Genomic DNA, 13,207 nt, shown 5'->3' with positions numbered 1-13,207 from the left:
TGAAGGCTATGTGAAGAAGGTGGATCAAGTTTTTGTCAGAAAATTCCGGCCAAGGGGGAGAATTGTTAGGTGTTTGCCACAATTTTCTTACCATATTTGGTTTTCCTATTTGTTGAAGGAAAGAGCAATATAATTACCTTAATTGGGTTTTCCTTTTTGTAGAATGAAATTATAATTCTCCTATACTTGGCTAGTCCTTTTTCTTGTAGGAAAAAGTTTGGAGTTCTATAAATTGAAGATCCGTCATTCTCATTCAGCAGCATCCACAATGTAGCTATAGGGGCTTGAGAGTAGTGTTTAGGGGGAGAACTTTACGGGACAAGTATTAGTGTGTCACTTGTGTTTGCCTCTTCGTGAAGTTGTTCTCTCGATATTTTGTACTCTCTTTTTATATAGTGGATTGCTCATCTCCGCGGTGGACGTTGGTCAGTTGACCGAACCACGTTAAATGTTTGTGTCTCTTTAGATATATTTCTCCTTTGTTGTATGATTTATCGTCGCTCAAGGTTTGCTTTGCTAGCTTCTGTATGACACCTGATTTTTACGGTCCTAACACTAAGAACATCCATGAGAAAAGATCCAAGGAAAATAAGCGCTTCATGAGCTCTTTCAATCAAATCCAGAATTTCAGCTTTCAAAGTGGCTCTGCGCTTTAGTAGATTGACAAACTTGAAAGGCTCAGTCAAAAATTGAAGAACAAAATTGACCTTCCTACTTTTGTTGCTATCCTCGTAAGATAAAGAGAAAGCAGATTCCGCCTCAATCGCGAAAGATACAAATCCTACCAAGAGATTATTTTGTTTCTTGCATCCCATGTACTGAACTAGAGGATGAAGAAAATACGTTACCAGGAGCAACAATCGTCCGATTAATGCCAAAACACTTCCGACCACAATCAAACTTTACACACAAGTTTCCTAAAAGAAAATAAACCTATCCCAAGTACCAGAATAACAATCCGAGTATGATATGATCAAAGTTAACTATCATTCAAAACTCAAGAACTCTCCAATTATTCAAATTGTCAACTTTCGGCAAATAGACTCAAAATTCTCTAGGAGCATCCAAAACCAAATACGAACATACTTCTAAGTAGAATATCAGTATACGAACCTATTGGAGCCATCAAACCCGGATGTTATAACTTTTATAGCAAAGTTTCAAACACTTCACAAAAACACAATTGTGATATCAGTTTTCACTTCAAAGATATCATAATAGGTTAGGCTAGGGATAAGAATAAGACTTATCATTTGACAATAATACTAGGACAATTGAGTCATAACGAGAATCAGAAATTAAAGCAACCACTTAATATAGACGTCAAACAAGCCAAAGAAAAAGTTAAGATTGCACGAAGCATCACAGCAATGAACTTGAAATTTCTTACCAAATTCAAGTATTATATAATAAAATAACAAAAATTACACTTCAAAGTACATTATGATATACATACGACTAATAAGTGACTCTTTGGTGAACTTACCTAAAACGTTGCTTTTGTGCAGCATATGTTGTGAAATGGAGTTACTGACATTGTCTGATTATAGTAATAAATTAAGTTTCTCGGACTTTTACTTTTATTGCCGCACCCGTGTCGACACAATGTAGGTGTGGGATCTGTATGGATCTGGTCAATTGATTTTGGGTACTTTGACCAAAATCGAAGGAAAAATTCAGGACAGATACAATGATTTCGAAATAAAAACAAAGTTACGGTCAAATTGAAGAAAATGGAATACCTTGTATATAGAATTTTTATGTCAGTCCTTTTCCATTCATCTCATTCCCGGATTCTCCCCTTGATCCATATTCTCTCCTCAAAATACCTTGTTAGTTCTCCACATAATGTCCCATAATTTAGGCACATTTTTATAACTCTTTTAGAGATATTTGAATTATTTTTAGCGGAATCTTAATACTTTTCCCGCACCAGTACCTGGATCCATAACCCCGACTCTTAAAATTTATATTCTGAAGGATCTGACCTCTAAATCTACACCAGTATCAGATACTCGCACCCAAGTCTGAGCAACTTAGGTAATAAAAACCATCTTCTTCCATTGCCTCGTGTCTCTCTAATTTCAGCCTACTCATTGATACAAATGAAGGATGTATTAAGCACTTTACAAGACTTAGTGAAATACTGTTGGTTTTTTAAAAGATGGGGCAGCAAAAAGATTAAAAAGTATTGATTGAAAATATCTTTCAATAATTTTATTAAGCATAACAAGGCTTTAAATAGCCAATCAGGAACATAATCTGCAGAAAATCTGCATAACAAGAAAGTAGATTTATCCTAAAATTAAGCTAGCTTATTATGCTAAAAAAGATGCAATAGTAACTGAAGCAAATCATCAACACTCCTCCTTTGCTTCAATTGCTCTAAAACAATTGCTCCTCCTCAATTACTGCTTCTGCTGTTTGTGCTTGAGGATTGTGTTGAGCGTCTTTGAACTTACACACTTTTGTAAGATGGCCTGTTTGTTTACAAATCCCACATATTGCATCATGTCTCCACCAACAAAATTTTTCTAGATGTGTTTTCTTTTTGCAGTATTTGCAAAAAGGATAATTGACCTTTTCTTTTTTATTTTGTGCATAAAAAGTACCTTCAGTAACTATTTCTTGTCTAAATGCTCTTCTTTGTTCTTGTGCTTGAAGAGCACTTATTAATTCTGCAACAGAGATGGTAGAGAGATCTTTAGACTCTTCTAGAGAGGAAATTTTGGATACAAATCTCTCTGGAACCATCACAAGAATTTTTTCAACTATTCTATCATCTTTAAAATCCTCGCCAAGCAACCTGATTCTATTAACAATAGAAGAAATCCGATCAGAATACCTAGTGATAGTCTCGTCTTCTTGCATCCTAAGAGATTCAAAATCCCTTTTCAAATTTAAAATCTGCATTTGTCTAACTCGATCACTTCCTTGGTACTCCTTTTTAAGCTTTTCCCAAGCTTCTTTTGTTGTCTCACATTCAATGATTTTAGAAAAAATGAATCTGCAACTGAATTTTGAATCACAGTTTTGGCTTTGTATTTTTTGGTTTTCTCTTCTGAATGGTTTTTAATTTGGGCAAGAATAGGATTTGCATGGAGTGATTGTAATGGTCTATCTTCCATTAAAACTTCCCATAAATCATAGGCTTCAAGATATGATTTCATTTTCACTGACCAAATCTGATAGTTTTCATCAGTGAAAGTTTGTGGGCATTCAAAGAGAGACTGATGCTTGCCATGTTTGAAAATAGGTTTAAAAATTGATATTGGTTAAAAATGATTTGAAAATGGTTTTTTGAAGAATTCACAGATCCCGTAAGATCAATGAAGCTCTTGATACCACTGTTGTTTTTTTTAAAAAGATGGGGCAGCAAAAAGATTAAAAGTATTGATTGAAAATGTCTCTCAATAATTTTATTAAGCATAATAAGGCTTTAAATAGCCAATCAGGAACATAATCTGCATAACAAGAAAGTAGATTTATCCTAAAATTAAGCTAACTTATTATGCTAAACAAATGCAATAGTAACTGAAGCAAATCATCAACAAATACTCTTCCCTAAATTATGAGCAAGAAAGGGAACTGACCCATCATAAGAATTTGAAAAATCTTAGCACTCGGATTCAAGGATAAAGCAGATAACCTTTTTCTTTTCTGTTTATCTAGAGCAGGTCATTAAAATATATAATACTAACAAATAAACATGTTCTGTGTAAAAGACAGAGTCGAAATGTACCCCAAGAACATACTGGATTAGAGTCAAGAAGATGATTTTCTAGCCCAATCTGGAGGCTGTATAGTAACTGTGAATGCATCATTTGCCATATCTTCACGTTGTGTTGTCTGAATTTCCTGGGCTGAATTGGAAACAGAACAGCTGCACCAGTTTATTTCAATGCTTATTAGAGATACAGCGTCATCAAAATGTAGGGGTGTCAAATGGGGCAGGGCAGGTTAGGGCAGGGCGGGGCAAGCCTTGACATGCTAATATTTTGACCCGTCCTGCCCTATTTAGAATTTTTTCAAATATTGCCCCGCCCCGCCTCGCCCTGCCCTGTTTAGGTTCTCTTGTAGTCTTGTATTGTTTTTTTTTCTAATTTGTAATATTATGTTTATATATACTGTATGAGAAGATCCCATCTTCATAATTTAAAAGAAACAGCTTAAAATGGAGAGGTTATGGTTACTATAATGAGTTTTTTATCCCAACTGTGGTCATTGAGGAGCCTTATGTAGTAATGTAGAGGATCTTGTTCTGGTTTACCAAAATATTGTTCTGCTTAAAATGGAGAGGTTATTCTTTGCCTGGTTATACTTATCTAGCACCAGTTTTGGGAATATTAGCTTATGATGCTTCTGATTTGTATGCCACAAATCTACCGGAATTGGATATTTTAGCAATGGATGATCCTATTACTATGCCACAAATCAATGGATGCTTATCGATTCTTTCTTGGAAGGTCACTTCTCAAATGACGATGGGAGTGAGTTAGTGCAACTTGCTTCGCGTTGTTTGCAACACGAACCTCATGACAGGCCAAATGTGAAATCTCTTCTCACCTCTCTAACATCTCTTCAGAAAGAAAAAGATGTACGTATAATTAAAGTGAACATGTCATTCTCTCATGTCTAGCAAATTAGAATGCCATTATTGTAATCACCAACCACGTTTCCATTTAAATTCATCTTACACTGGAATGATAAACAAAAAGAAACAGAATGCTACAGCAGATGCAATGCTCAACAAAATAAACTGAAATTCCAGCAAGGTAATCAAGATTAACCAATTACTTTTCTTGTGGTTATAGCAAGACCCAAAAACAGTGCCCTCTTGCTGTTGAAGAATAATGAACCAGAAGAACACAAAGTTGCAATCTTGGCTGTTGAAACAGACACAGAAGAACACAAAAATAGGAATTGGATGAACCGCATTTTTCCTCTTGCAAAGCACATCTGTTGTCTTAAAAAGCTCACGCTCAGTGACAAATGGTAGATAGTTTGTGGAAAAACAGTAGCATGTCAAGGGTCTCATAGTTGCCATAAACCACTTGAATCCGGCTCGTCCTCTTCATCAAGAAATGTTGGACATGAAACTTGATCAACGATTGAAGTCAAACCTAAAAGGAAAAATGCATAGTTCAATGTATCAATATAGTATTAAACAATTGAATACCTATTAAGACAATAATGAGAAAATTACTTACCATTTAAGTCATTCCATAACCACGTGCGAGAACACATTAAAGCTTCCAAAGTAGTGGGGTGGAGTCTACTCCGATGCGGGCTAATCAACCTCCCACTAGTGCTAAATGCCGATTCTGAAGCAATACTAGACAGGGGAATGGCTAAGAGATCACGAGCCATTTTTTGCAATGTAGGAAATTTCAATCCATTTGTCTTCCACCAACTCAAATTATCAAATGAAGGGGTTCGAGGTAGTAGGTCTTCTTCTAAGTACATATCCAACTCTGATCTTTTCTCCACGGTAGCTTCAGTTGAAGCTACAAATCTATCAAAGCTCGAAAGCCGATCACCCTGAGTAAAACTAGTGACTTCACTAGAATTAGATGCTAATTAATCATGTGGAGCAGATAATTTACTCATATAATCTTGAAAGAGATCATAACAACTGGATCGAACTTCTTGAATTTTAGTTGAAACTTCTTCACCATAAATTAGTGGAAGAAAGAACTCTACCAACCTCATCTTGTACCGTGGATCAAAGATTGCAGCTACTCCCATCAAAATATGCACATCATCCCAATATTTTTTAAATTTCAACAACATGGCAGATGTTATATCGCTAATCAAAGGATTAAGCTCTTTCACCCAAGCTTCCAATTCTAATTTAATTTCACAAACTTTTGTAAAGTATTGACTAGAAGTTGGATATTGAGTTCCTGAAAACTGTTTAGTGATATGATAAAAAAGTTTGAGCTTATCAGAAACATCTTCTGCATTACTCCATTGCTCTTCAGTTGGATACGACTTATAATTTGTGTCAGTTAGACTCAACTTGTTAAACACCTCTTTGTATTCTATAGCTGTTCTCAACATTAAATATGTTGAGTTCCACCGAGTAGGACAATTATACTCCAACTTCTTATAACAAGAACAATGAACCAAACGTGCGGCTTCTTCAAACCTCTCAATTCTGCCAACTGATCCAATCCAATACAAGACACTATCACGCACTTTAATACTATCTCCTATCACTTTTAACCCTTCTTGCACAATCAAGTTTAAAATATGTGCATCACAACGCACGTGAAATACTCGACCACTCAACAACAAATCTTTTTTATTAAGTTTCTCATCCAATAAAGTTTTAATCATAGCATTATTTGTGCTACAATTATCAACTGTGATAGTCGATAGTTTTCGTTCAAGATTCCAATCAAACAAACAATTAACCAAAGCACCACACAAAACATCTTTATCATGTGGAGCAGGGACATAAGCAAATCTCAAAATATGACTTTGAAGCCTCCATGAATCATCAATGAAATGACCAGTAATAGCCATGAACCCTTTTTTGTTACTATTGAAAGTCCACATATCGGTTGTTATTGCAATTCTACTCGTGACTTTCTCCAGCAACATAGAAGTTTGCGATTTCAAATTGTCAAAGACTTTTATTATGTCATTCTTGATTGTATTTCTGGAAACCATCTTAAACATAGGTTGAAGACTCGCAACAAAGTTCCTAAATCCCACATGATTAACTATAGAGAGTGGATACTCGTGTAAAATAATGGCATGTGCAAATTTTTTTACGTGAAACATCTTGATCAAAATAAGCACCCCCGGTATCGCCCTCATTTTGTGCATCTCTTGTCCTATTAGGACACTTAAGCATGTGATCTAACATAGATTTTGTCCCACAATTTCTAGAATTTTTATACCGGCGATCGCAATACTTACAAGCACCATATGGAACACCCTTAACCTTCACCGGCTTGAAATGATCCCATGCTCGGGAATATCTCCTTTTTTTCAGTTCAACTTCATCAGGTTGTGAAGGACTTTGACTCTCATCGTCTAAGGAAATAGCATTAGTAGATGAAACTGGTAGATTCTCTTCAATTTGAGATGCCATGATTATCTAGTAAAACAAAGACAAGAAATATCACTAAAAACTGATATTTAGTATATGTCTCAGTGACGAGAAGATTTGTCTCATTCTCCATCAACAAAATTTAATAACCAAATGTCATATTCCTAGAACCTACTCACTTTTGTGTCAAAATAAACAGTCAAACAGTAGTTAAGTGATTGATTTGGACAAGATGATATCTGAATTTCACCAAGCATAAGTTCCATGGTGCAGGTTTTCCTAAAGGAAACATTTGGAAGTAGAAAACAATTTTTTTTTTTCATTTTATGCACACCAGGAAGCGATAGCAATATGGCATTAAGAATGAAACAAGCCCGCCATGCCAATTCTAACAGCCCAAGGAGAAGCCATAGACAGACTATTAGTTCTTGTCGAAGGAGAAGCCAAGAATTATTTTCTAAAAGACTAAAACAACCCATCGTTTTATATATCAGTAACAAAATTAAAAAAAAAAAGGGCAGCTCGGCACTAATCTCCCAACAAAATATAGAATCAGAGAAACCAAATAGCAACAAAATAGAGTCCGAACCTGACAAATAAACACCGGTAGACCTGGTCCAAGGTAGTTCTTCTCCAAAAAAGGTCTGTTGATCAGTGAAACACCCTTACTAGGCCGGAAACCACTGGTCGTGACAAAATGAATGGAAATTATTAGAGAAAAAGAGAACTATGTACTTATTAGATATTTACCTGGATTTACTGGAGGAAGAAGAATCGAAGAAGGTTTGAGGAAGAAGAATCGCAGATTCGCAGCAGTTCAAAGAGGAAGAAGAATCGCTCAATCGCATGAGAGATTGAAAGTTTTTGACTTCTGAGTTTGGAAATTAGGTTTTACGCTTTTAGCATTTGGGATTTAAGATTTGGGGGTACGCGGGTCTAACTTATTTTGACCCGACCCAGCTATTAACCCGTATATGCCCTACCCTGCCCTGCCCTATTAAATTTTTTTAAAAATAACAATTTGCCCCGCCCTGCCCCGCCCTGCCCCATTAAATTCTTCCCCTACCCCGCCCTATTTAAGATTATCCCTGCCCCGCCCTGCCCCAATTGCCATCCCTATCAAAATGAGATGGGATTTTCTCAAGCCGCTTACATTTGGTTAAAGCCAAACGTTCAAGCATAGGAAAAGCATCATCAGAGACGGACCACTTTGCAATATTGAGGTCGTCCAATTCCAAGTATTTGAGTTCAAGGAACTCTGAGTCTTTCACTTCCCATTCATCCCCTTCAAAAGCTCTGACAAGTAACTTCAGAATCTCCAAGTTAGGCAGTTCTCCAATGGCTGAAATTTGGCCCCGCAGACGGAATTTTAATAAAGTCAATTCCCTTAGTCTTGAGGGGAAACTGAAGACATGTGGAAGTTTGGCTGATAATTGTTGGAAGCAAGCTTGAGGGATTCAATTTGACTTAGGAACTCTAAGTTAGGAAAGAGAACACACCTTCCCTTCACTATCTTTGAATAATCAAATGTTCCCGAGATTAAGCAACTCAGCTTTCTCAACATCATCTCTGCATATTCACCATAAGAGATGTGGAGTTGAAAAGGATTCCAAATTATCTAATTGAGAGTCAACAAGTGATTCAGCCATGTTCTCGTGCAAACTAAAGGAAGCACGATGGTTAACATGTATATGCCTCAATTTAACCATCTTCAAAAGTGAACTAGGTAATATCACCTCTCCCGTCAATCCTCTTACCACAAAAGTTTCGAGATTCCAAAGCTTAGCTATAGATGAAGGAATCGAATTTGCACCAGTTTGAGCAGCAAAGTACCTCATATGAACAAGACATTGTAAATCACCAGGAAAAGTACCACCAATGTTGATGGTTTCCAAATCCAACACTTATGAGTTTGAAAGTATCAAAAATGAAAGAGACATCACGTAGCTATAACATGTTACCCAGATCAATCACATTGAATAATAAAGAACGAACATTTGAGAGAGACGACTGCCATAGATCAATCTGATCCTCATGGAATGAACAAACAACCGGTATTCTTTAGCCTCTTCGGGAAATGTATCCTCTCCATTGAATCTGCTTAAAGAAAAACAATGAAAATGCGAATTAAGATTATCATAATACAATAAAATCAGTATAGTTCTTATATAATTGTACCTATTGATCCAGAGAAAGAAATTCTCTTCTTTGGCCTTTCCCAAGCAGAATTTATGCAACAGATCATGAATGCGGCACGTTTTCACCTTGCCATTGAGTCTCTTCTCCACGTTCATCACTAAATTCCTACTAATAAGATCTTCCAAGAAAACTTGAGCAGCATCTTCTGGTCCTTTTTCTATATTTGCTTCTACAAACCCCTCAGCTACCCACAGTCGGATCAATTTTGTGACATGAATATCCTTGCCCTTCAAAAGTCCTCCAAAATAGAGGAAACAAGGCTTTAGCTGGTTTGGTAAATTCTTGTAACTGAATTCAATCATAGACATGCTCTCTTCCAAGCTAACAATATTCTCCGAACCTAAACTTTCTTCTATTTATTTCCACAATTCTGCTTTGTTTTCTTTCTCTTTCAGAACACCAGCAACTAATACAATGAAGAGGGGCAACCCTCCACAACTTTTTGCTATTCGAAACCCCACATCAACAAGTTCAGGTGGACAGCTCTCCCCTTGAAACACCTCTTTCTGTAATAATGTCCAACTCTCATCATCTCTGAATAAACGAAGATGATCGGGTCTACTCTCACATTGAGCATAACTGCCAATATCATTCAGCCGCGTTGTTAGAATAATTCTACCCCCTTTCCGAGAATCTTCAAAGCACATATGTAAACTGTCCCACACATTATAGTCCCACACATCATCAATGAGAACTAAAAATTTCTTGGTCAACAAAAATCGACGCAGCTCATCAGCTAATTCACCGTCTTCTTTTTCAGTGCGATCAGCAGGCTCAAGAACATCATTCAAAATGGAAAACATCTGCTCTCTCCATGTATACACTTGAGTCACACGACACTTAGCATGAACATCAAAACGACGAGTAACTATCAGATCATTGTAAATCTTCTCGGCAAGAGTAGTTTTACCGATTCCAGGCATGCCGACCAATGAGATGACATCTAGCTGAGGTGATCCTCCAAGTAGCTGGTTCTTTATTTCTTCCATTGCATCCTGGAAACCCACCATTTCTTCATTTGATCTTGGAGTATTAGCTAATAAAGATTGTGCAAGATCAGTCGAGGTCTTTTTCACTTTGTTCACAGTAACATGTATCATCTTTGTCTCCCAAGTCTCACTAACACCTCTATGTACAAGCTTGATATTCTCAACGATTTCAGAAATCCAAAGAATTTTGTACCAGAGTGGGTGAGAACAGGCCAAGCACGAGTCAATGACATACTCTGCCTTGTATGCCATTTCTGTAACACTTGCTGTAAGACTATAAATTTCATTATGCTCATTGTAGTGTTCTGCAAAATGATCAGTCAACGATCTTAGACACAATAAGCCCTCCCTTACTGATCCAATCTGATGTTTTAAGTCAATAATCAAATCGAGCTTAGAACATAACAACTCCTCCAATTTTCCCAAGAAACAATCGAGGAATCCTAATCCATTTGTTTTGGGGAAGCTATAACTTGACAAATCTGGAACTTTAAGACAAATCACTTTAACCTCAGCTTCCACGAACTTAAGCAATTGCTTGACATTAGACAGATATAACATGTAATACCAAGCAGGTCCATAGTCACTGAAGGGTAAGAGACAGACATACTTTATATCTTGAACATGTTTCATGAGATCTTTGAGCTCTTGATGCACATCGCGATACAGTACAATATCTGCAAGAAAACAGCCCAAATAAACTAGTTTGTCTCTGACTACTAGGATCTGATTCTTCAGAAAAGAGATTGAACAAGCATCATAGTACTTGAGCACCCCCTCCTGGAGGCTTGATAAAAAATTAATTAGGCCTTCTCCACCTGTCATGTTGCAAGGTGATGCCTTTTCTCTGACCTTGACCTTGACAGACTCGATCTCTTATAGATAATCAGATAATGAAAGCCTCATTTTCTCAGTGCTGCTTCCGTCCATGAAACTTATATAACAAGAACCCCTGATTTGTGCTAACTTGAGGGCAGTTACTTCAGCATGCATCAAGAGATCATTGAATATGTTAAGCTCTGTATGTTGTCTAAGAACATCCATGAGAAAAGCTCCAAGGAAAATAAGCTCTTCATGAGCTCTTTCAATCAATTCCAGTATTTCAGCTTTCAAAGTTGCTCTGTGCTTTAGTAGATTGACAAACTTGAAAGCCTCAGTCAAAAATTGAAGAACAAGATTGACCTTCCTACTTTTGTTGCTATCCTCATAAGATAAAGAGATAGCAGATTCAGCCTCAATCACGAGAGTTCCGAATCCTATCAAGAGATTATTTTGTTTCTTGCACCCCATGCACTGAACTAGAGGATCAAGAAAGTACGTTGCCAGGAGCAACAACCCATAGTAAAACTTTTTAACCTCATCTGCAACAGTAAAAGTCAGCAGATTTTCAAGAATATAATCATGAAATCCTATCAAAACCAAATCCATCTTGGGGCAACCAGAGGCTGATGTCTTTGAGGATTTTAGCATGTTGAAATACGAATCAATGACCTCAAAGTTAATAGGAAGAAAGTTTATCATATTTATCATAGGATGGTCCAGCGTCGAAAATGCAGATATGTTGGAACACATCTGTTTAATTGCTGCATTAATAAACTTGAACTTAAGAAGCAAATGAAAATACAAGCACACAATTTCACCTGTCAGGTTTTCTTGCTTTGAGTCATGAGAAAGAGAATTAAAGAATGACCATGCTTGGCTAGTCGCAGATTGAACAAGGGTCAAAATATCAGTTATCTTAGTTTGCTCTTTGCACTGCTCCAATGAATCCGTGGGAAACTTTCCCAAGAATATCACCTCTTCTCGAACATAGTCAATCAGATCTTTCAGAGGAGCTATTATTGTGGCTTGACAGTTTAATAGCTTAATCAGAGCGACTTCTACCCTGATAAGGTTAAACCTCTGTTGCAAATGGAAAAGCACATGGTCTCTTTCAGTAGTCTTCGCCATTTCCTTATCATAGGAGGAGTAGATCATAATTGTTGCGTTCAATTGATTTGGTAGCCAATTTTATTGACTTGGTTTGGTTTGGTAGCCAACCTTGTTGAATTAGTATAATTTGGTAGCCAATTTTATTGACTTGGTTTGGTTTGATAGCCAACCTTGTTGAAATTGTGAAAATGGTGTGTAAATTGTCAAATATTGTAGGCTTTAGAGAGCGAGGTTTTGGCTATAAAAGACGAGCCTTAACTCTCATTTCTACACACTAACAAAGAGAAAAAGAGAGAGAGCAAGATATTCCATAAACTATAAGAAAATAGTTTGTGAAGAAAAATAGAGTGTGAGAGATATTATAGTGAGGTGTAAAAAGCAAAAGAGTGTTTATTTCTTTTGAGGGTATAGTGGTCTTAGGAGTATTTTTACTTGTTACTACACAGTGTAAAATTTCTCGCTATAGTGATATCATTTGCTCTTCTTGGCCGTGGTTTTTCCCTTATTCAGCAGGGTTTCCACGTAAAATCTTGGTGTCATTATTGCTGCATTTCTATTCTTGCTGATTTAACCATAACTTAGTGTTCCGCGTTTATCACTAATACCGTGAATACTATTTTTACGGGGTTTATTCCCAACAAGTGGTATCAGAGCCAAGGTTCTGTCTGAGTATGCTCTATGGTTGCAGCACAGTCTGAACTTCCACATCAGAAAAGAATTACTTTGGTCTCCTAATAAATAGTATTTGTATTTGTGATAAACGATGGAAGTCAACACTAGTAGAATGGTTACTTTAAATGACACAAATTATGCCATTTGGAAGGGCAAAATAGAAGATTTTCTCTATGTCAAGAATTTTTATCAATCTATCTTCACCACTATAAAGCCTTATAATAAATCAGATGAAGAGTGGAATTTATTACATAGGCAGGTTTGCGACTTTATTAGACAGTGGGTTGACGATAATGTTTTGAACCATATTTCTGGGGAGACACATGCTCGGACCCTATGGGAGCACCTTGAA

General features: G+C 36.6%; 2 protein-coding genes across 3 annotated transcripts; both read right to left on the bottom strand.

Moving 5' to 3' along the window:
• Nucleotides 1–4,634: 4,634 nt before the first annotated feature.
• LOC104243747 (zinc finger BED domain-containing protein RICESLEEPER 2-like) lies at nucleotides 4,635–7,990 on the bottom strand. 2 transcript variants are annotated; one of them, XM_070160342.1, is made up of 4 exons: nucleotides 7,814–7,990; nucleotides 7,653–7,746; nucleotides 5,211–7,111; nucleotides 4,635–5,123 (listed from the first exon to the last, which is right to left on the bottom strand). In XM_070160342.1, exons 1-3 carry the CDS (start codon nucleotides 7,909–7,911, stop codon nucleotides 6,728–6,730), a joined length of 576 nt encoding a protein of 191 aa, XP_070016443.1. In that variant the 5' UTR covers nucleotides 7,912–7,990; the 3' UTR covers nucleotides 4,635–5,123; nucleotides 5,211–6,727. The 2 variants fall into 2 exon arrangements, with proteins under 2 accessions (XP_070016443.1, XP_009797298.2); XM_009798996.2 differs by having other exon boundaries at nucleotides 7,653–7,707.
• A 1,414-nt stretch (nucleotides 7,991–9,404) lies between these two features.
• Nucleotides 9,405–11,515, bottom strand: LOC104243749 (putative late blight resistance protein homolog R1B-12). Its single transcript, XM_070160551.1, has one exon. It carries the CDS (start codon nucleotides 11,074–11,076, stop codon nucleotides 9,619–9,621), a length of 1,458 nt encoding a protein of 485 aa, XP_070016652.1. The 5' UTR covers nucleotides 11,077–11,515; the 3' UTR covers nucleotides 9,405–9,618.
• Nucleotides 11,516–13,207: the final 1,692 nt, after the last annotated feature.

This window comes from Nicotiana sylvestris, chromosome 10 (assembly GCF_000393655.2).
Source record: "Nicotiana sylvestris chromosome 10, ASM39365v2, whole genome shotgun sequence".
Lineage (NCBI taxonomy): Eukaryota > Viridiplantae > Streptophyta > Magnoliopsida > Solanales > Solanaceae > Nicotiana > Nicotiana sylvestris.
Note: the sequence above shows the minus strand (reverse complement) of the source record. Positions and strands in the feature narration are given on the sequence as shown.

Coding starts and splice junctions, on each gene's coding strand:
- LOC104243747 (XM_009798996.2), bottom strand. CDS start 6,837: ATGCACAAAATGAGGGCGATACCGGGGGTGCTTATTTTGATCAAGATG.
- LOC104243749 (XM_070160551.1), bottom strand. CDS start 11,076: ATGACAGGTGGAGAAGGCCTAATTAATTTTTTATCAAGCCTCCAGGAG.